The sequence below is a fragment of the Setaria italica genome, chromosome V (assembly GCF_000263155.2).
Source record: "Setaria italica strain Yugu1 chromosome V, Setaria_italica_v2.0, whole genome shotgun sequence".
NCBI lineage: Eukaryota > Viridiplantae > Streptophyta > Magnoliopsida > Poales > Poaceae > Setaria > Setaria italica.
This window is the reverse complement of record NC_028454.1, coordinates 37,025,070-37,052,344: the sequence shown is the minus strand read 5'-3', so window position 1 is coordinate 37,052,344 and position 27,275 is coordinate 37,025,070. Positions and strand designations below refer to the sequence as shown.

The window sequence follows — 27,275 nt, the reverse complement described above, 5'->3', positions numbered from 1 at the left end:
ATCCTATATGTCCTAATCCGATCAAACGAGCCGAGACGAACTTCAGGTCAAAACCACGTCCGGAAGCTCGAAATCACACCGTTGCGGCAAAGGCCGGGGATGACCGGATGAGGTCGAGAGGTGGATAGGAATCAGTCGCAGTAGTAGGCGGAGTAATGGGCGAGAGAGAGGAGAGGACGGCACTGTGCGCTCTTCGCCCGAGGCGCTGGCGGGCGGCCTCCTGGCGGGGGAACAGTGGCACCTAAAGCAGCAGCCGGCTGCTGCGGCCGCGCACGGCGGCCAGTAAGCGCGCAACAGCAGCGCAACGCAGGCCGCAGCGCCGTGCCACTCCGCTCCGCCTCCGCAGCAAGGCAGGCAGCAGCAGCCAGCAGGCTAAAAAAAACCCGGGCGCCCAAGGGCAAAAGGAAACAGCCCGTCCAATCCATCCATCCCCTCACCTCACCCCAGTGGCTCTCCTCCGTCCCTCTCCTCCCACCCGCATACCTCACCACATCCTCCAGTCCTCGGCTTCACTTCACATCACCAGCAGCGTCATAAAGACATGGGCGTCGCAGGCTAGCCACAGTGACGCAGCGGCCCAGGAAGCAACAGCGACCGGCATCGATCGCGGCAGCCGAGGCGGGGGGAGAAGGGGAGCGGGAGCGCGGTCGCCGCAGGAGCAGAGCGGCATGGAGGGCCTCTGACTGACTGACTGAGTGACTGACTGGGAAGGAGATGGCTGGAGCGCGACGGCCCCGGAGGCATTAATGGGGTGCCCATCCTCCTCGTCCTCCCCCTTCTCCTCCCCTCCTCCTCCTCCTCCGCGCCGGGTCGCGGTCGGCTCCGCCTTTTAACCGGCTTGCCCTGGAGGGGGCCGACCGGCGAGCCGCACGGGCGCACGACCGCGGGGGACCCGGAACAGGAGCCGGAACCCTAGTGGTGGCGGCGCGCGCCATGGGCATCGATCTCAACATGGTGGACGTCGGGGGCGAGGACCGGCGCCCGCCGCTGGGGGTGTGCCGGGAGCTGTGGCACGCGTGCGCGGGGCCCGTGGTCTCGCTGCCGCGGCGGGGCAGCCTGGTCGTGTACCTGCCGCAGGGCCACCTCGCCGCGGCCGGCGGCGGGGACGTCACGGCGGACCTGCCGCCGCACGTGGTGTGTCGCGTCGCGGACGTCGAGCTATGCGTGAGTGCAGCGGAACTGTGCCATCTCTGTGGGGGTGTTTTGGCCTTTTACTGGTGCGGCGGCTGTATTTGGTTTGATGACGAGGCTCTCGTGGCTGTGTGCAGGCGGATGCGGCGACGGACGAGGTGTACGCGCGGCTGGCGCTGGTGGCGGAAGGCGAGGTAAAAATCTGCTCAAAATCACCCGATTGGATCATGTTCCCCGTGCTTGGATAAGATTTTTGGGGTGTGGAATGTGTCAGACTCGTTTTGTTTTCAGTTCTCGGTGTGGTGCTAATGTGTGAGCGTGCATTTTTAGCTTTGGCTGCTCAGGTTGATTTGGGAATGGGAGGCGGCGAGGCGCAATAGTTGGGATATGCATTTTTAGTTCTTTCTAATTTTGTCAAGATGTTCATTGGTGATTTTTTTCATTGGAATAGGCATCTTCGTGTAATGTGGTTTCATTTAGCATGCCTAGCATGCTACTATTGGCATTTCAGTACCTAGTGAATTTTTATACCAGTCAGCTATAATGATCAACGGGGGAATGTGGGATTCATTCCTGAGGCCTGAGGGCAATGCAAAGAACACCTTCCATGTGAAACATGTTTAAAGCATCAACTGACAACTGCACATTTTGTTCGGGCAGGCATTTGGGAGAAATGTGCGTGGTGCTGGAGTTGAAGGTGATGATGACATGGAGGATCTTGATGCTGAAAGGAAGTCCCGGATGCTGCACATGTTCTGCAAAACGCTCACAGCCTCTGACACAAGTACGCATGGAGGGTTCTCTGTTCCACGCCGAGCTGCTGAGGACTGTTTCCCCCCACTGGTGATATGGCTGGATCTTTCATTGCACCATTTGGCTCTTGAAGCTGCTCCTTTCCTTGAGCATTAGTGCTAACTGCTTTTAGTTGTTGTGTTCCTTTGTAGGATTATAATCAACTCAGGCCTTCTCAAGAGCTTGTTGCCAAGGATTTGCATGGAGCCAAGTGGAAGTTTCGTCATATTTATAGGGGTGAGATCAGTTTTACTAATGAGTGAACAATGCCCTTTTTTACAATTTTTTCTTACCAAGTTTCAAGTGAAATTTTCGTATGACACTTCTACATGGAACATATGAGTGTTGTTAAAACTTCTGTTAGTGTGTTATCTCTTCTGTACCTACCCTCAATCTTGGATGAATATTCTAATTAACATGAAATTTGTAGCAGATGTAGCTCCAACATTTTGACATACTTATTTTCAGGACACTATTTTTGTATCTGGTTTTCCATTCGATTGGCAAAAATTATGTTTCACATTCTAGTAATGTTTTGTCACTTTTATCATGTGTGTGCTATAATACTGGTATATTTATCTTGAAATATTGTGTCACTGTGGAGATTACTTGCTTTTCTCGAGCAGTGTCTTGTTTCTTACAAGAATTAATGTATTGAACTGACGGTGGAGCTGATCTCTGATCTTGATGCTGGTTGAGTTGCTTATATCATATATTTCTAATTCAAGCAAGTGATAAAATTGCTTTGTGTTCCAGGTCAGCCTCGTAGGCATCTCTTGACAACTGGATGGAGTTCATTTGTCCATAAAAAGAAACTGGTTTCAGGGGATGCGGTCTTATTTCTCCGGTAAGCACAAGAACATTGTGGTAGCCCTAGATGTACTGTGTACCTTTATTAACCAAAGTGTTGTTTTTTTTAACCCTTGTAGAGGTGATGATGGTGAACTAAGACTGGGTGTAAGGAGAGCCATTCAGCTTAAAAATGAGGCCCTTTTTGAAGATTTCAGTAGTGACAGTGCAAAGCGGCATACATTGTCTGATGTATATGATTCCTTGGAACATAGAAGTGTCTTTCACATTTCTTACAATCCAAGGTTTGTTGATTTAACATATATTATTCGTTATGGCTTTGGTACAATCTGGCATTGTTGATGACATTCTGTAAAAATTTCAACAGTAAAGTTAAGTAGTGATCGTGCTTAAAACATAATTTTGTTACTCTCTGCATCTTTGCTGGTAATATGTTCCATGCCTAAATCCCTTTACTAGCATATCTTAATATGTATGTAAGTATCAAGGCAGTCCACAGGAGATGATGATTTGCTGTCAAAGTTAGTAAACTACATAGGAGTTTTGTATCTCTGCTAATATGGAACAAAAATATCAGTCCGAGTTCCTGTAATAGAAGAACTGTATGTTCAATACTAACGAGAGCTTTCTGTTTGGGCTGAGAATAAAATAGATTTCCATTCATTTTTTTGTCTGCAGAGCTACTGCTTCAGAATATATAATTCCATACCGGAAGTTCATTAAGAGCCTCAACCGTCCAGTCTGTATTGGAGCGAGGATCAACTTCCAGTGCCACAACGAAGACGTTAGTGAAAGGTCTGTTTCTTTTCAATTCGAGTTAATCTCTGTTGTATTTATTACATTCCTGTTTCTTACGTTCTATGTTTTTAGGCGATCTGGAATGGTTGTTGGCATTAGTGAAGTTGATTCCGTGAAATGGCCTGGCTCAAAGTGGAGAAGCCTGCTGGTATGCATTTCTGCTGATTTTATTAAAGACTCTAAAATCTCATTATTGCGAGCTGCTTGTCAAGCTTTTATATGTATGTTCTTTTGGAGACTGGTCGGATTCTGGTAAATATGGTTTCTGTTGTAGTCTTGTGTTTGCTAGTACAGAACCATAATTTATCGGCCAACATGAACAATACTAGCCTCGAGCTGTTGTTAACTTGCAATTGTTTGGCTGGGTGAATGACTATATGCAATGTTTCATATTTGACCTTGTGGAAATAGTCATGCATGCTATACTAAAATTCTTCAATTCTTTTTACCAATATAGTCACAAATACACAACTGTGGCAAGCTTATATGGAGAGTTGAATCAAACCACCAACCTGAATACATGGGGTTGACCAACGCAGCTTTACCAGATGCCGAAAATTTTACCACCACGCAATGTGGACAAGAATTTTGAATTTTTTGAGGTTTTGACCTTCAGCTACACGCATTTGTCCACAATCAAAGCATAATGGTGAAAATGTCTTCCATTTAGCAAGAATTGCTGGTGTTTGACCTGCTTCCTTTTTTAAATAAGAAACAATATGTGCTATATCTAGTTATCTACTGAGGATAATTCAAGTTAGAACCATCTATTCATAGTGAACTGTGCTATGCGGATTAAATGATATTTGGTTGCTGATGTGTTGCCTTTTTGGTACAGGTAAGATGGGAGGATGGTTCTGAATGCAATGGCCAAGATAGAGTATCCCCATGGGAGATCGAGATAGTTGGTGGTTCAGTCTCTGTTGCCCATTCTCTGTCTGCATCTAGTTCTAAACGAACCAAGTTGTGTCCCCAGGGAAATTTGGATGTTCCAACAATGTGTAAGCTCTCATGGCACAAGACTAATGTTTGTACATATGTACACTATCCTTGAACTGCTAATTGACTATCGTATTAGATGTTGCAGGGAATGGTTGTACTGACTCCGTGGAAACTGGAAAGTTACCCAGGGTCTTGCAAGGTCAAGAATTGATGGGTTTTAGGACTCATCGTGTTACGTGTGCTCCTCAAACAGCTGAGGTTGCAAAATTTCAATCTTCTGATGCTAGTAGGTTCCTTACTAATGCACGAAGCTGCATGTTGAGTGGTCCAACAAGCAGACTTGCAGTGCAGAACACCAGCTTTACCTACCAATCTGTAGGCTTCAATGAATCTATTGGATTCTCAGAGGTCTTGCAAGGTCAAGAAATTTCTCAGGCAGTTCCTATGTTCCAAGGAATGATGTCTGAGGCATGTTCAGTGAAAGGTGGATATGGGTTGCGTGGTTATATGCGTACCCCAACTACTGTTGATGGATTATCAGCCACAGCTCAAGAATGTTCTCTCACACTATCTACTCCACCAGCAGCACAAGTGCACTCCCCGCATCCCAATCACATGTTTAACCAAACTGTGGCTTCACAGCTTGGATTGGCAAGCAAGACTGCTGGCGAAGTTGGAAATAGCAGTCAGCCTCGCCCATTTGAGATGCTGTGGGAAGCTCAGACCAGGTCACAGCATGGAAGGCCTGGTCAAATTAGCTTGGATCAGTTTGAGACTAGGAGAGCTTCAGCACCAGGAGATGCTGCTAAAACTGGGTCTGGTGGGAGGGAGGTTCGCAAAACTAGCTGCAGGCTTTTTGGTTTCTCCTTGACTGAGAAGATCTTGCCAGCTGATGATGATAGCGTGAAGGAAGTGAGTTATGAGGCTGAGTGCCAGAATCCACGGATGCTGGACTTGTTTGGGTACAACCGCTCCACCCCGAATGCTGCTCTTCCGGCCCTCTGTGCCGCGCCCTTTGGAATGTGATGCTACTTCAATAATGTTTCCGAGTATTTTCAAGCACTCAGCTTAGAAGTTTTACTTTCCCAGTACCCCAGTGTATGTCATAAAAGAAGCTGCCTTTTGACCTCATTCCCTCTATTGGTCTGCTCAAGCTAATCAGTCATTTGCATAAGTCGACGAAGGATGTTTGGTTAACCACTCTTGTCCATGCCTCACCTGGTCATCCAAGGTATTATGGTTCTAGTCTCAGGGTACCCTGATACGCTTCACTTAATTTTCGTGGCTGATCCTTCAGAACCATTGTGCGATGAAGGTAATGATGTGCCCTAAAGTATTTCACTCGCAGATTTAGATTCATGGGAAGGTCTTTCAGCTTTAATGTACCAATTATGTATCTCTAACTGAGCTCCTGCATGACCTTTGTAGCTCTATCGCGAGCCTTGGTTGCAGTCGCCTGCCTAGGTCGTGTGAGTATGTAAGATCAATGTTATGTTTTAAGCTGTGTTGCTTGTGGACCTTAACTCTGGTGCATTGTGTGTGGTTGCTGCTCTGTCAATTCGTAGCATGAATAATCATTTTCCTGGTAGCTTAGTACTGAGAGATCAGTCGCTAAAGAGCTGTCTGTGAATGTTTGAGAATGGCTATTTCACTGAATAATCAGAGCGAGTGCTGAACAGTATGCATGTTCTAGAGGAAATCAAGGGTAGACCTCGATCACCGACCGGACTCCGAGGACGGCCACGATCTTGTAGCCGCTGAAGCCCGCGTCCTCGAAGATCTTGCGCCACTCGTGCTCGGGACGCTCCGGGCTCCCGACCACCCCCATCATCATCACGTCCCACAGCAGCTGGGTCTCGGTGGCCTTCTCGTCTGCCGGGCTCGATCCCACCACCAGGTGTCCAGGTCCATCACGATGACCCTGCCGCCGGCCTCCCTCGACGGGATCGCCTCCCTGCACCGCCGCAGTATACGCACGCACTTCTCGTCGTCCCATCCATGCAGGATCCACTGCACAACAATGGACTCAGCAACCAGAACGTCTTCAGTTTCACAAGGGAGAGTGATGAGCTGATGGGTGATGGCGAAGGGAAGGGGCCGTCGGACCTTGGGGACGTTCTCGAACATGTCCCCGGCGACGAACTCCACGCCGCCGCGCTCGCCTTGCGGGACGCCCGCGACGACGTGCGGCAGTTCAAGGACGCTGCACCTGACGTGCGGGAACGCGGCGGCGATGGCCCTGGCGGCGCCGCCGGACCCGCCGCCGACGTCCACCAGCGTGGCGAGGCCCCGGAACACGTCGCGGTGGTCCCGCACGAGCACGTCCATCACGAACCGGCCGTCGCACGCCATGGCGTCGTTGAACGCCGCCGAACTCCCGGTCGTCCCTCGCCACCGCCCAGAGGTCGCGGCCGTGCGCGGTCTCGAACGGGACGTGCGCCGCAGCGGTGCGGGCGTCCACGGCGCGGAACCAGGACGCCAGGAACATGGACGGCGACACGATGGCGGGGTGCAGCATGGCGAGCGCGAACGGCGACACGATGGCGGGGTGCAGCATGGCGAACGCGAACGGCGAGAGGCCCTGCCCGCCGCCCGCGCCGGGCGCCGCGGACAGAGGAGGTGCGAGAGCGGGGTGAGCCCGTAGCTGGCGGCCGCGCCGTCGAAGGCGAAGAACCCGGCGTGCGCGAGCAGACGCATGAGGCGGCGCAGGTACGGCGCCCTGGAGGGCGGCAGGGAGAGCGCCGCGGCAAGGTCCGGGACCGTCGCGGCGCATCCGAGGCGGTGCCCGGCGTCGGGGATGCCGAGCTCGACGGCGCACCGGAGGGACATGGACCTGGTGTACGCGAAGACGTGGTTCCACAGCTCGGCCTGCGCCTGCATGAGCTGATCGCCGGTCGCGAGGGCCCCATCGCGGCTGGCGTCCATGGCTCGCTCGCTCGCTTTTGGCGAGGTTGTGGCTTGGTGCACTGCGTGAGGACTGGCTAGCGTTTGGGTTTGAGGTCAAACGAGCGTGTTTGTCGTAGCGCTACGTTTCTACGCCTTCGAAGATCGGTTCCTAGATTCTTGACTTCTTGTCGCTCCGCGCAGTTGTTCCATTGAAAACGGTGGTTGTCGTTTTCATCTTGCGAGTGCGTAGTACTCCGTATGCACGAGTCACAATCACAACCTAAGAGCATCTGCAGATTGAGAAAAAACTATTCCCCTGTGCTGGTCAAAGCGGATTGAGAAAACACGTTTTCAACATGTAGGAGATCATGGCTGCAGCAGATCCCCTTTCTCTGTTCCCCTTACCCTTTTAACTTACATGTGGGGCCCACTATCAGTGGGTACTCTTCCTTTTCTTCTCTACTCTCTCGCGTCTTGCTCCAGGACGGGCGGCGGCCGGCGCTGGGGGCGGCGGTGCGGCACGAAGGGGCCGCGGCCGGCGCTGAGGAGCGGCGGCGCGGCATGACCGGACCGCGGCCGGTGCTGGGGACGTTGGCGCGCAGCTCGGAGGGGCGATGGTGCGGCACCACGGGCCGCGGCCGGCGCTGCGGGGCGGCGGCGCGCCGGCTTGGAGGGATGGCGGCGCGGCCCGATGAACTGGAGGCGGGCGCGGCCGGCGACGACGAGAGGGAGGCGCGTCGGGGGCAGAGAGCCGGAGGACGGGCGGCTCGCTGGAGCAGGGGCCAGGGGAAAAGGAGGAAGGGGAGAGGAATTGGACTTCGAGAGGGGAGTAGTTTTTGTCAATTGAGAAAAAATGGGATTGGTGGAGCACGTTTTCCCCTCTCACTCCCTTTAACTAGAAATACAGGGAAAGGGAAATAGAAATATAAGGAAATGGAATTGGTTTTCTCAAACTGGAGATGCTCTAACGCATATTACCAGGCTACCACCTACTAATGAGTAGCCAGTAGAAGCAGCTCGTAGTTTATTGCAAGTAGGCGAGTCAGGCATGTCGAAAACGACTGTGGTGAAAGGTACACTTTCCGTCCAAATTATTAGTCATTTTAGCAGGTATCAATAGTATATTTATTTGGTATTTAAAAAATAATTTTTATATAGATTTAGTTAAAATTAGATGAGTTTGACTCATAACGAAGTTAAAGTGCTAACCGAGTTTGTGGTGGAACCTGTGCATTCAAGTCATCGACTCGGCAATGGTGCTCATATTTTTCTAGATTTATTCTAGGATTTAACCAGCATAATTCTTTCAGTGGTAGGTGATGAACCATTCTTTCAGTGGTAGGTAACGTGACCATTGATAGCGAGGCGTAAAAGATGACTTCGTCAATCTGGAGGATTTGTTGGCTCAATTTTCGAAGGTGTTCATAGGGGTCGTAGGGTCGCGTACGTATGTTCGTAGGGGCGAGTGTACGTACGTGTACGTGAGCGTCTACGCGTGTACGGTGTGATTCGAAAAAAATTGACTAATATTTAGAGTGGGAGTACAAACCAAATATATTAGATAGATCGGATCAACAGCACGAGCGTGAGATAGACTAGGAAAAATATTGTGACGAATCAAATCTTTTTCTTTTTTGTCATGAATACGTTATCCGTTCCAAGTTGCATGTCGTTTTGGCTTTTTTAGTTTATACGTATCAGTACGTAGGCCAAAACGATTGGAACGGAGGGAGTATCAACAAAATTGTACGCAAAAAGTACGAGCTTGAGAAAACACAGTTCTACAGGGATGTTTTTATAATTATTTCCAAGATAGAGCCGGATGACTATACTGTAGAGATAGTTAAACGTAGTTCAAGGGGAAAAGAGGAAAAGATTTCGAGGGGACAAATTTCCGGCGATGTCAGCGGCGACGGCTGCTAGGGCGTGGTTGCGGCCGTCTGCAGCCGTGGGGCTCCGCGAGACGGCCTTCTTCCCAGGCAGCGCCAGCTTCGCCACTACGCGACTCTGTGTCGGACGAAGCTGCTCGGACAGAACCTTGTGAGCCCCCTTATCTCGCGTAATATCTTCGATTCCTTGATCCATTTGCTTGAGGTCACTTACGAATTGGCTGGTGGTGGCTCCACTTGATCGAATCGGTCGTGCTTTTATCTGGTTCTCTCGTGTCCCTTCCAATCTGGAACGGTTTGGACAGTAATTTCTCTCATATGGTGCGTATAGATTTTGAATTAAACTGCGCAGATGGCAAATTCTTTGTCGAATAATCGCTAGTGTGGGTGGCAACCGCTCCAATGATCATAGTTAGAGTGACCCCAACAAATGAAAACCTTGACAAGTTTGATGGATATGAGGCCTCGAGGCAGGAAACAATTTTTTCTTTCAAGTATCAATTGCTAACACATATTCGGTTCCAATTCCAAAGGCCCAAATTCCACCTTGTGAACCTAGAATCCTAATTCCTGATATGTGAAACATCTGCATGTGTAACTTTTAATGAAGTATTTTCTCAACTTTGAACCTAGCAGAAAAGGTCAGGAGTGGTATTTGCATGAATGTGATTTTCAAAACACTTCCCACAAGAAATGCAGAATCACATGCTATTCTCAAATGCCTAACATTTTATCTTCAGTGCAGGGATTCAAATTGCAGATTCCAATTTGAGAAGATGCAAAATTGTGCATGTTAAAAGCGGGGAGTCTGATGGACATCCAAAAACTGAGGATATGTTGGTTGACGAAGAAACTCTTCAGTCTAATTTGGACAAAGCTATAGCGGAAGAAGATTATGCCCGTGCCGCAAAGATCCGGGATGATCTACGCATCCTCCATGAGGATGCTGAAGCTTCACTTCTCGCAGCAAATGCACGGTTCTACAGTGCCTTCAGGAATGGAGATATTGCTGCGATGTACTCTATCTGGGCTAAGGGTGACCATGTGTATGTAATACACCCTGCTGCAGGTCGAATATCTGGTTATGATGTGGTCATGCAGAGCTGGGAGATGGTTTGCAATGCAGATTATGAGTTTCCACTGAGTATTGATCTCAGGAACATAGAGGTTCACATCCGTGGCAACCTTGGTTACGTCACATGCTTGGAGGTGGTGAAGAACAAAGGAAGAACTTGGGGAAAGCAAGTCGCCACCAACATCTTCGAGAAAGTTAATGGCACATGGCTGATATCTGTTCACCATGCTTCGCACATCGAAGAATGAAAGGCACGCGCACACACTTGGTGACCTGGGATCGAATTTTTGAGAGATAGACCACCATGTACAATTTTGAGAATTTCTTTGTACTTAATGGAATTATTATGTATTCTGCATCTATATTCCTTAGGAGGCTTTAGTTTTCGAAGTGATTTTGCCTTCATGTTTTATTTTCATAGTTCCTGGTATGTTGTCAGATGGACCATGTATGAGTTGATTGGTAGTTTAAAATTATCTGATGGCAATGGCTATGGACTTGGCTTGCAAGAATCACATTTCATATCCAAGCTACTTCATTGTTTTGATGGCAATGAGTATGGACTTGGCTTGCAAGAAACACAGTTCATATCCAAGCTACTTCATTGTTTTGTCATACTTCCTGTGAACTGTAGTGTCAAACTGTTTTTATGAGAACTGTGGTGTCAAAAATCTTGGTGATAAACTTGTTTGATGAAGCCATAATCTTCCTGGTTGAGGGTGCTGAATTTTTTGCTGGCAACTTATCATTGCTGGCAGTTGAACTTGTTTATGATATGTTACCTTGCTCTCTGTCTCTGTCTTAGAGAAATATTTCGCACCGAGCTACGAATGTAGGCCCAACCTTGAGATTTCGACAACAATCCCTATATTCTCTCTGTTGATTCTGCTCAGAGATGTGTGCAACACCGTTCAAAACTCTAATTCCTTGTAACCATTCAAAATTTGAATTAACATTGACTTCTATTATTATATATTAGTATCTTGTCATCATAGAACATTTTGCCGAGGAGATTAGGTCATCAAGGGGCAGAAAAGGAATTAGCAGACAAATAAAGGGGCCGAAGCGATCTTCTTGGCCAATAAGCCCTGAAGCCGAGGGGCATCAAGTCCCACTCTTTGGGTGTGTTTGGTTCGAGAGTTGAAGTGGGTTGGGACGGGTCGGATCCAGATGGACCCATGTTTGGTTCAGAAATAAAGTGGGTTAGGTCCATCCCCATAAAGAATATGCCTACCAGATCCGAGTCGAGATAGTCTGCCCAAATCGAACAGACCGTCCCAACCCACTTCCATTCCGTTACGCTCCGTCTTCTTCAACGGTTGGAGCAAGTGCGAGGCGCGGTCGGCGCGGGGAGAAGAGGCCGCCGGTGGGGAGGGTTGAGGCGCAGCCGGAGCAGCCCCCCGCGGGGAGGCCTGACCGGCGGGAGAAGAGCGACCAGTGGGGGAGGGCTGAGGCATGGGCGTGCAGTAGGGGTAGCCTCCTCTCGGGGAGGCCCGGCCAGCGGGAAGGGAGGAGGCACGACAGCGAGCTGGGGAGCTCACGGCTTGGATGACAGGACGGCGCTCGGCTGACGAGGAGTGACATGCTGGGGAGCTAGCGGTGGCAGAGGGTAGGGGTGCAGGGTGGTGCTCAGCCGGCGAGGAGCTGCGGTAGCTCGCGGCAAGAATATAAGCATCAAATCCAAAAAATAAAGAAAATGAGAAATAGAGTGGATGACATATGGGCCCCATAAATGACTAGTGGGGCTTGCTAGAATATGTTAATGGTGTAAAAAATGACATCCTTCATCCCTCTCAACCCATCTGACCAAATAAAAAACTGGAATGAATCCAATACACTCAACCAAACACGAGACAGGTTGGCCCCAACCCAGAAATAGGGACAGAGCCGGCCCATCCACTTAGAGGTTGTTTGTATACCAGGGGTTAAAGTTTAGCTTTTATCATATTGAATGTTCGGATGCTAATTAGAAGAATTAAACATGAGCTAATTATAAAACTAATTGCAGAAATTCTGGGCTAATTCGCGAGACGAATCTATTAAGCCTAATTAATCTATCATTAGCAAATGGTTACTGTAACATCACATTGTCAAATCATAGACTAATTAGGCTTAATAGATTCGTCTCGCGAATTAGCCTCCATCTATGTAATTAATTTTGTAAATAACCTATATTTAATTAGTCCTCTATCCTGAAAAGGATGCAACTATGGTATGCGTGCCAGTTAAAGTGCTTCACGTTTGACCAGGTTTGTAGTAAATAGTATTCACATTTATAACTCCAAATTAATTTATTATGAAAATACATTTCGTAATTAATCTAAATGATGTTTATTTGATATTATATATATTATACTTTTTCATCTATAATAGGTCAAACTTGATACAGTAAATCATGACACTGTTTCAGAATTGTATTCTTTTGGGGACGGAGGGAGTATCCAAACATAAAATGTGACAGGGCAGTCCACGTGAGCCAACAGAGGCTTAGTCCAAACACATGCTTTCTGCGCCCCTTCCTTCCCTCTCCTTCCTCCCCAAGAAAAAGGAAACGCGGCGAGCAACAACCTCCGCCGCCGCGCACCCACGCCCACGGCCCGCGCCCTCGTATGAGTGAAGAACCCCGCGCCTTCCCCTCGGCGAGCACGGTCGGAGGAGACTAGAGGAGCAGGCGGTGTCGCGGAGGAGGGCGATGGTGCTGCCGCTGGTGAAGCTCGGCTCGCTCGCGTTCCGGACGCTGAGCAAGCCCATCGCGGCCCGCCTCAAGCACAACGCCGGCATCCACCCCAAGTTCCGCGGCTTCATCATCGGCATCGCGCAGGTGATCGACGCTCCACCCCACCTGGCTCTTCTTCGTCTCTGATCGTTTTCGTACTGCAATCTGCGCGTCGATGCTTGGATTGGTTTCCGTTTTCCGTGGAGGAATTCCTTCTTGCGGTTATTGCTGTATGTGGAATCTTGCAAGTTGGGGCTGCTTGGTCGTTTTTTCTTCAGTACGGGTTGGGTGATGCAGCGAGCTCTCCGAGATTCTGCTCTTCTTTAGCGTTGAGTTCTTAGAATGACTTGCGTTTGATCTCATGAGGGGTACTTGCGGAATGGATTTATTCAATGTGCCATGCTGTCAGAGATTCAGAAATTTTGCTCTCATGCGGAAAGATGTAGTGCATTGATCCATATCGTTACTGAAATAGTGAATGAATTGTATAATCTATTGTTGCTGTGAGTCTATGATCTTACCCTACCCAAGAATTTGGTGTGGACAAATTCCTGAAGTCTGTTCTACTTTTTCTGAATGCTCATACCAATAGGAATTTCTAGGTGGTGAGGGCATTTCAGAATGATTTCTTAAGGGTCATTTGAACTTGAATCTGGGTTGCTTTATCAGTATTGCGCGTGTCAGGTTATGATAGGCCCCACTCATTCTTCCATTTTTTTAGCAATGATATGATCCTCACCAGAACACAATAAAAAATCCCACAATAGTCCTTGTAAGTACTTCTTCGAATGCTGATGATGTAGACACATCGTCTTTCGAAGGAAATAACAGCTTGAACATATAAATGTTGTTCAGTGCTTCCGAGGAAAATTTTACCATGATGTTTGCATGGTTCAACAACTGAAAATGCAGCAGGTTAATAGCATCGTTCCATTATGGTATTGCTTTTGTTGCTATTTTCCTTGCATCTTATGTCTTGCTCTCTTAGTGTAAATTGAATAAATTATGGTTCTGTACTAGCAAACATGGAATCACAGTACTCTGCACCATATATTATGGGACTGCTGTAACTGAAACATTTTTTATGGCACATTATTCAGGCAAACCATCGTTTCACAACAAATATGCAGAGGCGACTTTATGGACGTGCAACTGACATTCACATTCGGCCCCTGAATGAGGAGAAAGCTATTCAAGCTGCTGCAGATCTTCTTGGCGAGCTGTTTGTTTTCTCGGCAAGTATTCTTGACCTGCATTACACTGAATAGCAAATATCTTTTTTTTAAAGTAAATCTGCGTAGAGAAGAATTAACACCTTTTTCTTGGCGTGTATGATGGGAAACTCAGAATTTGATCATTCTAGAACCTATGTTTCCTTCTGCATCATACTCAGATCCTGGAAATGTGCATTGTGCCAAATGACTAGAACTGACATATACTCACATAATTTCTCAGGTTGCTGGTGCTGCAATTATCTATGAGGTGCAAAGAAGTGCTAGGTCAGAAGCAAAGAAAGAGGAGGCCCGTAAGCAGGAAATGGAGGTAAGATGCCTCCCAACTATTCTCTTGGAGACATTAGTTCATCTTTTAAATGCAATACATGACATTGCCAGGTTATATTCTGAACCACAAATGCAAGATAAAATTAACATTTGATTTTAATCACCTTGGCTTGTGATGCTTGATGAATACTGACAAGTTTCAAACGTATTGTACAGTCCATGCATCTGCAAAAGAATACGAAAGGAAGAACCTTAGATGGTGAAATTCGATCATGTGTTAAATCTTGTCGAGCCTCTTCCATGATAATTGACTGTCCGTGTCCAAATGACAGGCGATAAAGAAAAGGGAGGAACAACTAGCCATGGAAGTGCAGCTCATGAAACAGAAGGTTAGCGAGATGGAGCGGCAGTTCTCGAAGTGGACTCGTCCGGGGTTCCGCGGCTTCGGCACTGCCCAGGCGGCAGCACAGCCTGCTGCTGCTGGTACTCAGCAGCCAACAGCTGCTTAGTCGCTCTACTGCTGCAACTGTCCATAGCTCGCCGTCCTGCATTCTGAACGGCTGACTGCAGACTGCCTCTGCTTCCCTTGCATTACTCGGTTACATTGATTCGACAGGAGTTGCCCACAAGAGGCTGAAGGTTTTGTAGCATACATTGCGTATACTGGATAGTGAATAGTACTCGAGAGGAATTGGAACCGAGTCGAAGTAGTTATTAGCGGTTCAGATTTTTGGTGACGTGACATTCAGTTCAAAGTTTTGACATGCCCAGGAAAATATCTTGGAGCTGAGGAGCTGTTGGTGTTGTGTCGTACCTGCATCTCGTGATATTTCACATTTACAGTGGGTTCTTGTTCGAATCTGGTCAGGTACATTTTTTTTCCGGATGTTTCTATCCTTAATCTGGTCAGGTACATGCCTTGTTTTATTGAATTTCCTTTTTGAGGAACAAAAACGCAACTAGAAAGGGCTCTGCAACGGTTATTAAGATTTCTTCCCTCATGGGAGTGTAATATCTGTAGCATCATTTCGCCTTGATATCGCAGAACAGCAGGGGCACAGTGAAAATGCACCACGAAGCATCAAGTATCTCGATGCAATCATACATGGAGTGTGGCAGAAGAAATGCATCCGCAAAATCTTGCCCGTATCTGATACGATTATTTACTGCATTCCTACTGGAACAAAAGAAATTTTCCTGACGGCATCAGAGCTATCCAGATTTTCCCCCCAAAAAAAAGGAGTCACTATCATGATTTACAAACGCACAGCTCTTCAGTTCCTGACGGGAAAATCTTACTACCATTAGTCGAATTCAAGAACCACCTTGCCATGAACCAACTTTTTCTCCTTGGCCATATGAGCTTCTCTTACTTGGTTGATGGGAAAAGTCTTCTCCACAGGTATCTGCAATTTCCCAGCTCCAGATAGCCTTTGGATCTCATGAAGCCCTTCAGCATCAGCTCTCATGTATGTCCACCAATACTCTGAAATTAAATTGGACAGAGGTATCAGAACATCTTGTATAAGTGGCACATATGTAGCAGTAGCAAGTAACCTACAGAGCCAAATGTGCTTGCATAATGTACTTCATTCACAATGAAGATCATAGCGAATAGTGATGAGGAAGCTAAACTTAATGCCACCTACAGAGAGTTTTACACGAGATTCGTGCAGACGTTAACACACGTCCATAATTCCATGTCCTGGATGTTTTTCTTTTAAAAAATCCAATTGAAATATCTAGATCCAACCGGCTCAGAAGGAACAACTACACCAGTGGCTGGGTTCAAACTTTTTTTAAAAAAAAATGAAAACCCAGTGCTCTCAATTTTGTGCATGTCAACTGTACATGGAAATCGAGACCAATATCCAGTAAAGAATTTGGGAATTGGTCTACAGGACACTTATATAATGTGCCTTGGTCTGCAAAACAGTGTTGGAAAAAACTTGGTCTGCACAACACTCATCTGTGTCCTACCGACAAGAAATGAATGTGCTGCAGACAAAAATTTCCACGGACAAAATCACAAAAATTCATTGTTCTACAGACAATCTCAAAACAATTCGATCCATTGATAAATTGCAGTTAAAAAATGATACTGAAGGTTACTCTCAAATACTACTAGCTAGTGGTTACTAGTATTCTTTCTGAGATGTACTCATTACTTTTTGTGAGAATGCTGCTAAAGTTTGGATAGATTTACGTACGATACAGCGAAGAATTTGGGAGATCTGATTGTATTCTTATAAGCTTCTAGCTGAAAACAGCTTTGTCCTTGGCTAGTTGGTGATTAAGAGCAATGTTTCAGTTCATTAGAATTGTGATCCTATACAGTTTAGGACCGGAACCAGGATCCCAAAATTGAGACACACAAAACAAACGAAATTCAAGTATTAAGAGTAAAAGCTCATTACCTACTCCATGAGAAGAACGGTACTGCATTTGTTTCTTTAGTAAAGCAGCAGTAGCAACAGGAAGCCCTACAGCCAATCCATATCTATCTGCTAGTGCCGCCGCTTCTCCCTATCACATTGTAGGAAAATATGATAAGCAAACATGAGACAGAGACAACAGAAGCGCAAAAAACACAAAATGCAGATCGATCACCTGAAGAGTCATATAGTGTCCACCTCTCCTAAGAACATTTATGCCAATTCTTTCAGTCTCAGGTACTCCTATTGTGTCTAAAACAGCATCAAACTTTCCTTTAACTGCTGCTTCTGTCTCCTGTAAGGCAGGCCATATAAGATGAACAAGACAGTACTCAAAGCAAGGGGATTTCAATTTCTTGAAAAGAAAATGCAGATAAGGACAATGACTACGCATTTATACTCATGTTAATTGGCAGTAAATTGTAGTCGAGAAGAATAACTAAAGATTTCAGCGTCTTCTATTAGAAGTTTATGTTACGGCCCACAGAGTTGCGCAACTTCAAAACAGCTAACAACAAAACAAACACCTGCCCCCCCCCCCCCCCTGCTGGGCAAAAACACAGATTTAAGTGTCTCTGGCATCCCGCAAATCTGCAAGAATAATATCACAGGTTTGTTATGCGAATGGGAGCATCAGCAAAGCATTGAGCAGTTCTTCAGCTTTGTAGAGCAAAGTGGCAAAAGAACATTTGGTCAGAATTTCCTTTTTCTCCATATAAATGAATCATCAGCTATTACGATAATAGAACTACAGTGAAAGAACGCCATGAAGATCCATTCAGTGTATTAAGCATCATACAACCATTACATAATCACCCATACAAAACACAGCATTTTCTATCCTGCTATAAACAAAGAATGATGCTCGCACGCTCAGCCAAGATTTCACAAAGATGGACAAGTAAAGGGCATATTAGAAGGGAAAAGAATTAACAGTTTTATTATGTAAACAGATTGAATAAGGATAACAGTTTCAAAGGCTATTTACCTCAGCGGTGTAATCAATAGCTTGTTCAGCACCAGCTCCCATAACTCGCTCAATACTTTGGGATCCACAGGTAGCAGAAACCCCACACCCTGCAGCAACTGCAAGCTGTACAGCAGCTAGCCCAACCGCTCCTCCTCCACCAATCACAAGTACTCTTTGTCTAATAAATTGCAATTAGTTGCATCAAACTCAAGTGAATACACAGGAAAGACTGAAATATGCTTCCAATTGATCGGTAATGAATTGGCATTTTGCAGATAATGACAAGAGAGCATGCATGTAAGCATGTGCTGTTCGCCTAACTAACAGATTGGTTCTCAGATGAACAACACGAGACAATTGGGGATAGAGTAGAAGATAACGAAAGAGGAGTCACGAGCAGAGCATCACAAGATTTTTTTCCCCTTATTATTACTATTTACTAGGAACTTCCACAAAAGATAAACTCAAAATTATGCAAAATTGTATAGGAGCAAACTAACTTATGCCAGTCCCATGTTTCTTATATGTTTGCTGCACAAGCATATTATAAGGACTCATATCATGCCAAAAAAAGAAAATGAAAAGAAATAAGCAAAGAAGAAGGAAAAGACGATGAAACTAACAGTCAGACTAAATTTTACAGCATTAGAATAGTTTCTAGAGTAACATAAAAAAGAGTTGGTTGATTGTATCAAACGTCAACTGAAGAAGCAGAAGCAAAATGCTATCTGCCTATTAAATGGTGTATACATATAATCAGACATACCCTTCAGAAATTCGAGCCGTACCATGTAAAGCACGCCATGCAGTCAATGCAGCAAATGGGATTGCACTAGCCTCCTGCGACATAGCAATGGTTGAATTCAATTATAGAAAATCGTAGGCACATGCGAGTAAGACTAAAAACTAAAATTAATGGGGTCTTCATTCATAAAGAAAACAGATGCACTACTTTCCACTAATAAACAATGAACATGAATAACAATTTCAAACATCCCTAGTGCCCCTCTTCACCGAATAATTCAAACTGTGTCCTTGAAATGGATCAGAATATATTGCGCACAAGAGAAACGAGGTTTCCCAATTTCAAATTAGGTAATAGTAACGTACTTGGCTTATAGCGTCACCCATTATAATGGACAGAAATTGATCCTAACACTACATTTCTTAAAATAATACTAGCAATGACTGAGGAAACTAATTTAATGACACATACCACATGACTGAGAGTCGATGGTTTGGGAGTCAGCTCATCCAGTGAAAGAATTGCATAATCAGCATATGTCCCTCTGAGAGCTGTTGGATGCAACGCACCGAACACTTCTTGCCCAATAGAAAATGATGATGCATAAGTCCCTGTGGCTGCAACTTCACCGCTGATGTCACGTCCGATGATAAGAGGCAGGAGTGGCTCGAATATGGAGCGTCCATAGCCAGATCGCATCTAAACACAAACAACATTTTTAACATGCAGATAACAATAAACAACAGAGTAACATAGTCCTAAAGCACTTTTACAATTCAAACAACATAAGAATACAGATTCAATTATATGTGCCCAAATTTAATAAATCATCCATCTATTTTTTTCCTTGTGTGTGCCCGCTTAGCAGAATCTATCATAATATTTGTAGTCATATGTACTGCATTAATTTCAAATTTCTAACCTGATATATTCGCCCAAAGCAGATAATACCACATTACTCGTTCTGGAATCATAAATTATGAAACACCACCCTTTGTTGTAAATGCATGTTCTTTAGTAGAACAGTGTTTCATATATTGAAAAGAGTGAAATATCAGTAAATAATAAGAAACCATTGCAAACTAATCAATGACTCCAATTTTGCAACGCCTAAACCAAGCTGAACTCCCAACATGCGAAGACTTTTCATTAGACGATTCTGTTAAATCCAATGGAGGGAGGGGCGTGGGTCCAAAATGGGGCGCTCACTCGCAGGTCCAAGGGGTTGATGGAGACGGCGCGCGTGCGCACGAGCACCTCCCGCGGCTTCAGATCGGGCACGGGCACGCCCTGCCTGACCTCCAGCACCTCCGGCCCGCCGAAACGCGGCACCACCACGGCGCGGCAGCTCTTCTCAGCCGCCGCCGCCGCGGTGGACGCCGGCCGCGCCCCGGCGATCCGCCGGCGGGCCCTCACCGCCCTCCACCACATAGTGCTGCGGCCTCGCCCCCACGGAACCCTAGCGGCTGCGCTTGCGACTCGCGAGCCCGGAGGCGGCAATGGCTGGCTCGGCGACGGGACGCGACGCCCTTGGTTGGAGACCGGAGGAGAGGAGGCGAGGGAGAGTGTGAGGAGGGGTTAAGTATATCGGTTTATGTGACAATGACATGTGGGGCCAGGGAGAGCGGGGGCTAACGTGTCCTCGCGCGAGCAGACGTGGCTCGAGGAGGGTGCGACCGTGCGAGAGCCGCTGCGCCCAGCGGCGAGCGGGCGAGGTGTGGGCGATGTGTCCGGTTCCCAGCCAGGAAGCGCGGTGTCGGGGTTGGAGAGATCTCGTCCGTCAAACAGAGTTTGTGCGGGATCTATTGGAATCGGTAGATCGCGTGAGTAGGGCGTGGCAATGCGGACACCACCCTCGTGCAATTTACAGGGTTGCAAAATCAAAAGACAACTTAATAGCAAGCCATAAGATAAATAAAATACTACCTCTGTTCATGTTCATGAATAGTTGACGTTTCCGATCACATATTTGCACTAGAACTTTTGTCAGAAATGTCATATAAAGAAAAATGAAGGGAGTATATCGGTAGCCCAAATCATAGATGTATAGTTAGAGAAAATAAAATATACTAGCATGAAAGGCTTATAAATAAACATCACATGACAATAAACCATAGATGTTAGCTAGAGAAAATATTTACACAGTTGTGAAATCAAAAGATGACTTTTAACAAATCATAAAATAAGACAACTGAATCTGTATCACAAATGATTTGAAATGTGGAAGTTTTAGTTGAAGATTCTAAGAAACTCAACCTCAGGTCTAGGATTTGGGTTCAAATGTTCAGTGATGTTGGTTTTAGTTGTAACTTGGAAGGATGACCTGGCTGATGCAAATGGAACAATAGGTGAGGTGATAAGGCAGTAAAGTGTCACTAGTCATGGAGATGGTAAGAAACGCTTGCTATAGTATGAGGCAAAACATGGCTACATATGTGCATGGTTTGATGGGATTGCCAGCTGTGATGATGGGAGTAGAATGAAGACACGAACACCATGTTTTATGTTCAAAGAAAGGAAGAAAACATTAAAAGCTATCGAATGCAGATCACACGGTTCACTTATATCTGTCCTCGTGTTTTTATTTTTCAAAAAGAAAAATAATGCTATGATAGCAAACACGCTGGTCTTCATAGACCACAAGTACTTATGGTCTTCATAGACCATAAGTTCAATCCACGGAGAAAACTTTTGAGGTCGTAACTACTTGCGCTATGCACTTTGTCGACCGGAGACAACGTGTAAACACACGGAGACGACGGTAGTGTCACGGTCTCACTGTCCCGCTGTTATTGGACGACGCTTTCGGCCTTGACGAGCCAGTCGACGATGCTCCTAATCCGCATGCTGGGCCCCGGCGTCGCCCGCCTCCTTTTGCCGCGGCCGTCGCTTTTCCCAAGGCCGCCGACCCCGACCCAACAAAGTGGCAGCCAGAAAACTCGGCCGGAGCATCTCTCCCTCGCGCAACAGAGCCAGAGCACACGGCGCGCGAGAGGGGGAGGGGGAAAAAAAACACGACCCCATCCATTCCGTTCCACCGCGCTCACCGATCGCGGCGGCGATGGGGAAGGGGCCGTCGTCGCGGGCGGCGTCGCGGCACCAGCAGTTCCGCGCGCGCGCCAAGACCCGCGTCGACGACCTCCAGGAGATGTTCTCGGGCCTCCAGTCCGCGCGCAAGGACTCCCGCCCGGCCGACGCCGCCGTCCTCGAGGCGCAGCTCCAGCAGATGCTCCGGGAGTGGCGCTCCGAGCTCAGCGCCCCCTCCCCGGCCTCATCTCTCCAGGTACCCGTCCCTTCTGCTTCCTCCGATCAGTTTCGCCTCCATTTTTTTGTGGCGCGACTGATGGGTGGGTTCGGTGGTTGTGATCGACGGCAGGACAACACCAGGGAGGTGTCGGATCCGCCATCGGAGACCCTGCGATTGCTGCAGCTGGCGACGGCTGAGGAGGAGGACGACGCCACGAGCAAGCTGGTCGAGCAGCAACAGCAGCGGCAGCAGCAGCAGCCGCCGCCCCCTCCTCCCCCACCTCCGCCCCCAGCCAATCAAAACCAGGGGCACGCGCTGGGCTGCCAGGACATGAAGCCGGAGCCGCGCGAGGAATCAGTTGATGTCGCAGTGGCGCAGCCGCAGCTGCTGGGTCAGGGGGTTCTGCCTAATGGTGCTCCTGCCGCGGCTGCTGTATTCCATGATCAGGTATAGTTTATTACTCCTTGTTTGCTGTATGCAAGTTTGAACATTTTTGTTGATCTTAGTGGAATGCCGAGCTGTCGATCTTATGAATAGAACTGTTGGTGTGATACTAGGATTTGTGGTTAAGTGTGATCGTGTGTCAGACGATTAAGTTAGGTTTATCGACTTTGTACAGTGTCCATGTGGTCTGTCTCTTTGTGTCCTTTTAGTTGGGTTGGTGTGATCTGCAAGCACCTACCCCTCACTAAAACATCTGTTGGTCATTCCTGCATCTTTGTGGATAAATTTTACTGGACAATTGTTCCTATGCTTCACACTCTGTTTTCAAGACAGTGGGGCAGGCTTCTGATGTTCTTCAACATGATCACAACGGGAAAAACTTTGGATTTTGGATTTAGATGGAGGTTTTCAGTGGGTTGCATATTGATCTAAGTCTTTCTTTTTATAATTTAAGGAAGGTTACAATTCATGAGAAGATTCTAGTTTATGTCTCTGGTGTGTCATTGTGTTCGCTTCTTGGGGGCTCAGGCTACCTGTGGCCCTTGTGTATGCTAGTTCCTTCTGATTTGGATCTTATAGGAATTCAAGTTGCTTGGCTCATTCTGTTACTTATCAATTGATTCATTGCTGAATAGAAGTTTATGGTTATAACCCTGCGGTTTCCATCCCATTATGGACATGTTGCTCCACGAGCTTCATAGTTCCATCTACTTCTCCTTGAGCCAACCTATGAATGCTTTCTTTTTCCCTCAATAGTGTATTAATATCTGATCTATACTAGGGGATCTTCTAAGTTCTAAATGCTATCTTTTTTGGCATCAAGCTTGTCTGCAACCTAAAGAAAGCAGATAAAGATGTTAACATTGTTCCATGAACTAAAAAAATGTGTAGTGTTTTTTATATCTTTAAGCCTTTTGGACATCTGAAGACTGAGATTATACTTTAGAAGAGGAAATTTTTAACTCTGTACTAGTCAATCTTTTAAGTTCAGTGAAATGTCACTTACTGTCTATTTCAAATATTTTAGGATGCACTCCATAAATATCACTGAAATATCACTCTATAGACTGACAGTGCCTACCTCACAACGGTAAAATCACCAATGGCGTTATAAAAAACTCGACCTGCAGGGGGCTGTCTTACCCCCAACAGGTCGAGTTTTTTATAATGCCATTGGTGATTTTACCATTGTGAGGTAGGCACTGTCAGTTTATGTGGTCATTTTCTTTTGCTTTGTAATCTTGCTTACATCCTTCATACTCTACACACCATGTTTCTTAGCTTTGTCATGCGTGGCTGCTAACTCAACGTAATTCCGTGGGCCTAGCTGGATTGTTGAAACTTGAGCTGTATGGAAGCAAAATTAGCGTACATTGAGGAAAATGCAAGGAGTTGCTAGGTGTGCTGTAGCAGAATTCACTATGAGTTGCTAGAAGGTGTGCTGTCGCAGAATTCACCATGATCCTTTGTCATCTAAAAAATCAAATGAATACTTGGGAGAGGGATCTAGTGAGCTATGCATGTGATAATTATTGAGACATATTCTGTTTTCATTTTTGTAAAATTTCTTAGAAGCCTAGAAGCACAGTTTTTAGAGCTGAGAAGGGACCAAACCTGTGAACCTGCTAACGCTGAATATTTGAGCAAAGCACGTGGATTTTACCACCATCATTAGATTGAAGGAAGTAAATTTCCATGGCAAGCCAAGCAGGTCATCACCTCTTGTGCAGGAGTTTGTGTATTGTGATAGGGATGCATGCCTTGTTACCTCAGCAGAAAAGCTTGATCTGAATAATGTTAGCCAAACTGTCTACTTTGTGGGGTCTCACCAATGATTGCCTGTAGCAATGCCACCTGGACTTGGGGGGTTATACACAGTATGGACGTCTTGGAGGGCTGTGAGGTTGACAAAGAACATGAGGACCTGACATTGGGTTGGGGACCAAACTAGATTGGGGAAGCCTAAGCAAGCGGCCATAGCAACTAGGATCATGACAGAACCAGGGGATAATTTAGAGTTGATTAGTCCTTTTTCTTGAAATTGTCCTACTTTTTTATACAAATTAACTGATATCTATCAGAGTTCTTAAGTCACTAGCGGGGTCACATTTTGCAGGATTTTACTAAGCCACATCAGCATAATACTTAGTAGTGAATTTTATGTGGTAGAATCCTACTATTTTTTATCCTTGAACATTTTCTGTACAATAAGTTCACTAATTTAGTACATTAGTGATTCTGATCCTAACAAGTGTAGGAAGCTTTACAATTTCTAGAGAACTAGAACCATAGGGTAAAATGAGTATAAAATTTCACTTATAGGCAAGAGGTCAATAGTGAAAAGTGTATGCAGCATGCAGTGGATGTTGGAAATGGTGGGGTTCAGTATATTTCTGTTGTATTTTTTCGAAGTAAACAGCATCATTCTGCTTTCCAAAGCGTACAAGGAAGCTTTTCTTATGTCTTTGTAGGCTAGTATAACAATCATTTTGATTCTGCTGCCTGTTTTTGAAATGAACCGGCAGAAGAGCTGCCTGTTATATTAAAAAGGAGGAGATCCCAGACGGGAAAGAACAGTTCTGCTGCCTGTTGCTTAGCTTTCTTATGTACCTCCTTAGCATTGTAAATACTAATGTCTTAGTCCTTGGTGCTGCACTATTTAGCTGCTATGTACTGCTTTATGAGTAATTCTAGCATGCACGTAATTTGTACGCTCGGTGATGTTGCTTGTGATTTTACCTTTCTGCCACTTGCGTTCCAAATTTAAGTTTGATGTTACCTTACTCCTCGCAGATGTACTATGTGAATCAGGAGCTTACGGTTGAGGATTTTCTTTATGATGATGATTACAAGATAAACCTTTCTGGGTCTAATCCAGACGTCCTCAATAACCTGGAAGGGATTGGCCAGCTGGAATATCCACAGTTCAATTTTCCACAAGAGTTACCCCCTAATGTGTATCTTGACATGAGTAACTGTGGACAGAGTACTGGGGATGTTTTCCTGCACATGTCAGATTTGCTCACAACAATGACTCCAGCACCGTCTGCATTCCTGAGGCCAAAGTGTGCTCTCTGGGACTGCCCCAGGCCTGCTATTGGATCAGAAAGATGGCATGATTATTGCAGCATGTATCATGCTGATTTAGCTGTGAAGGAAGAGGGCCCTCCAGGTACAATGCCTGTGATCCGTCCAAGGGGCATTGATCTGAAAGATGGCCCCCTGTTTGCTGCTCTTAGTGCAAAAATCCAAGGAAAACATGTTGGGATTCCTATCTGTGAAGGAGCTGCTACTTCAAAGTCCCCGTGGAATGCACCTGGTAAGCGTCTCCTTCATAACCTGTGTCTTCACATGGTATTGATAAATGTTTTTACTAATTGTTGGCCCATCTGTATCATTGCAGAACTTTTCGATCTTTACATTTTTGAAGGTGAATCTATCAGAGAATGGCTGTTTTTTGACAAACCCAGGAGGGCATTTGATAGTGGAAATCGGAAGCAACGGTCCTTGCCAGATTACAATGGCCGTGGTTGGCATGAATCAAGGAAGCAGGTGATGAAGGACTTTGGGGGTCTGAAGAGGTCCTATTACATGGATCCACAGCCGTCCAACACCTATGAATGGCATCTCTTTGAATATGAGATCAATGATTGTGATGCTTTTGCCTTATACCGGCTTGAGTTCAAGTCTTCAGATGCAAAGAAGAGTGCTAAATCAAAAATAGCTTGTAATCCACTGAATGAAATTCAGCAGCAAATGGTTAGACTCAGTGCAGACAGTCCTGTGGACATCAAACGGACAGCCCGGGGCAGGACAAAGGCTAACCCGATAGACGTCAATTCTAACATCTATTCAGTTCCAAGCACCACAGTTCATGCTAACATTCCAAATGCTTATCAGCCAGTGTCACAAGTGGACCAGATGACATATTTGAACGGCAGTGTCGTTTATGGACCTCATCTGCCGTATGGTTACTCGACTGAAAGAAGTGACTTCTATTGGAACTCAAATGACGGGACATGAACAGATAAACACATTTGATTTATGGCATTTTTGCACCTTCAATTTCTAACAGTATCAGTTGATTATTGGGTCTACTCTATTAGCTTGACCCCCATCTTTTAATTGTATCCGGCCTGATCTACAGGAGACCTCTTTGAAACAAGGGATGTCAATACTGCAGTTATATTTTCTGCAGTAACTTTGACGGTGTAATATACCCTAGTTTCATGAAAATAGCGTCTCCGTACGCAGTGAAAGATAAATCTCCTGGTTTGGTAGACGAGTAACCTTAGTGTGGGTATTGTAGTCTTTTGATGGCTCCATTTATCAGTCATGCTGTGTATGCATGATCATGATGCTGTTCTGAGTCTGGGTGCAATGTTTATCCTCAAACTCCAATTGTACTCCTGAAAACTTCCTGTGGTATTTTGCAGGTTCGCAAAATTTTTTTTGACATGTAGGGTAACTTGTCATGGCAACAAAAGCCCATATAACAGAAGTTGCTGCATATGATAGATCAGTCACTGAATAGTTTTGTTCAGAGTGCTGGAGCGTCTGATGCCAAACCGGTAAACGTTTTGCTGAGTGCTACAGTGGCTGATGCCAAACTGGTGAAACTTACCATTGATGAACCAGTGACTAGAGACTAGAGAGAGCACAGGACCATCAAGAGTTCATTATGGATGTATGGTCGAAGCTATCGTATACTCCCTACGTAGCTTTTTCAAAAGTCAAATCTTTTTAACTTTGACCAACAATATCTCTAAAAATAATTTATTTCAAATAGAAAAGGTTGCATATTATAATAATTGTTTTCATGATAAATCAACTAACATTATTTTTATGTTATTAATTTTTATGATTATTTCTCCATTCGCAGTTAAAGTTGAG

At 45.9% G+C, this 27,275-nt stretch overlaps 5 protein-coding genes and 1 pseudogene across 7 annotated transcripts; 4 read left to right on the top strand and 2 right to left on the bottom strand.

Annotated features, from left to right (window-relative positions):
• Positions 1-215: 215 nt before the first annotated feature.
• On the top strand, positions 216-5,997 carry LOC101782847 (auxin response factor 3). Of its 2 annotated transcripts, none has more exons than XM_012846369.3 (10): positions 216-1,164; positions 1,269-1,325; positions 1,792-1,974; positions 2,076-2,160; positions 2,680-2,770; positions 2,853-3,017; positions 3,412-3,528; positions 3,604-3,679; positions 4,370-4,532; positions 4,610-5,997. In XM_012846369.3, the coding sequence occupies exons 1-10, from the start codon at positions 934-936 to the stop codon at positions 5,497-5,499; spliced, it is 2,058 nt and encodes a 685-aa protein (XP_012701823.1). In that variant the 5' UTR covers positions 216-933; the 3' UTR covers positions 5,500-5,997. The 2 variants fall into 2 exon arrangements, with proteins under 2 accessions (XP_012701823.1, XP_004969978.1); XM_004969921.3 differs by having other exon boundaries at positions 278-1,164; positions 4,619-5,997.
• A 102-nt stretch (positions 5,998-6,099) lies between these two features.
• LOC101783543 lies at positions 6,100-8,632 on the bottom strand (annotated as a pseudogene).
• Positions 8,633-9,191: 559 nt separating this feature from the next.
• LOC101782445 lies at positions 9,192-10,938 on the top strand. The gene is made up of 2 exons (XM_004969919.2): positions 9,192-9,399; positions 9,989-10,938. Exons 1-2 carry the CDS (start codon positions 9,260-9,262, stop codon positions 10,569-10,571), a joined length of 723 nt encoding a protein of 240 aa, XP_004969976.1. The 5' UTR covers positions 9,192-9,259; the 3' UTR covers positions 10,572-10,938.
• A 1,881-nt stretch (positions 10,939-12,819) lies between these two features.
• LOC101781623 (OPA3-like protein) lies at positions 12,820-15,455 on the top strand. Its single transcript, XM_004969917.3, has 4 exons — positions 12,820-13,144; positions 14,140-14,274; positions 14,495-14,581; positions 14,874-15,455. Exons 1-4 carry the CDS (start codon positions 13,016-13,018, stop codon positions 15,048-15,050), a joined length of 528 nt encoding a protein of 175 aa, XP_004969974.1. The 5' UTR covers positions 12,820-13,015; the 3' UTR covers positions 15,051-15,455.
• Positions 15,456-15,608: 153 nt separating this feature from the next.
• Positions 15,609-20,224, bottom strand: LOC101782030 (reticulon-4-interacting protein 1, mitochondrial-like). Its single transcript, NM_001280802.1, is given in 7 exon segments — positions 15,609-16,027; positions 16,959-17,067; positions 17,152-17,271; positions 17,965-18,124; positions 18,713-18,786; positions 19,163-19,390; positions 19,901-20,224. Coding segments are annotated over 7 exon segments (1,095 nt in total). The 5' UTR covers positions 20,123-20,224; the 3' UTR covers positions 15,609-15,845.
• Positions 20,225-21,626: 1,402 nt separating this feature from the next.
• Positions 21,627-26,840, top strand: LOC101781235 (transcription factor VOZ1). Of its 2 annotated transcripts, none has more exons than XM_012846553.2 (4): positions 21,627-21,974; positions 22,068-22,385; positions 25,176-25,701; positions 25,786-26,840. In XM_012846553.2, the coding sequence occupies exons 1-4, from the start codon at positions 21,753-21,755 to the stop codon at positions 26,403-26,405; spliced, it is 1,686 nt and encodes a 561-aa protein (XP_012702007.1). In that variant the 5' UTR covers positions 21,627-21,752; the 3' UTR covers positions 26,406-26,840. The 2 variants fall into 2 exon arrangements, with proteins under 2 accessions (XP_012702007.1, XP_022682275.1); XM_022826540.1 differs by having other exon boundaries at positions 21,753-21,974; positions 25,194-25,701; positions 25,786-26,405.
• The last annotated feature ends 435 nt before the right edge of the window (positions 26,841-27,275 follow it).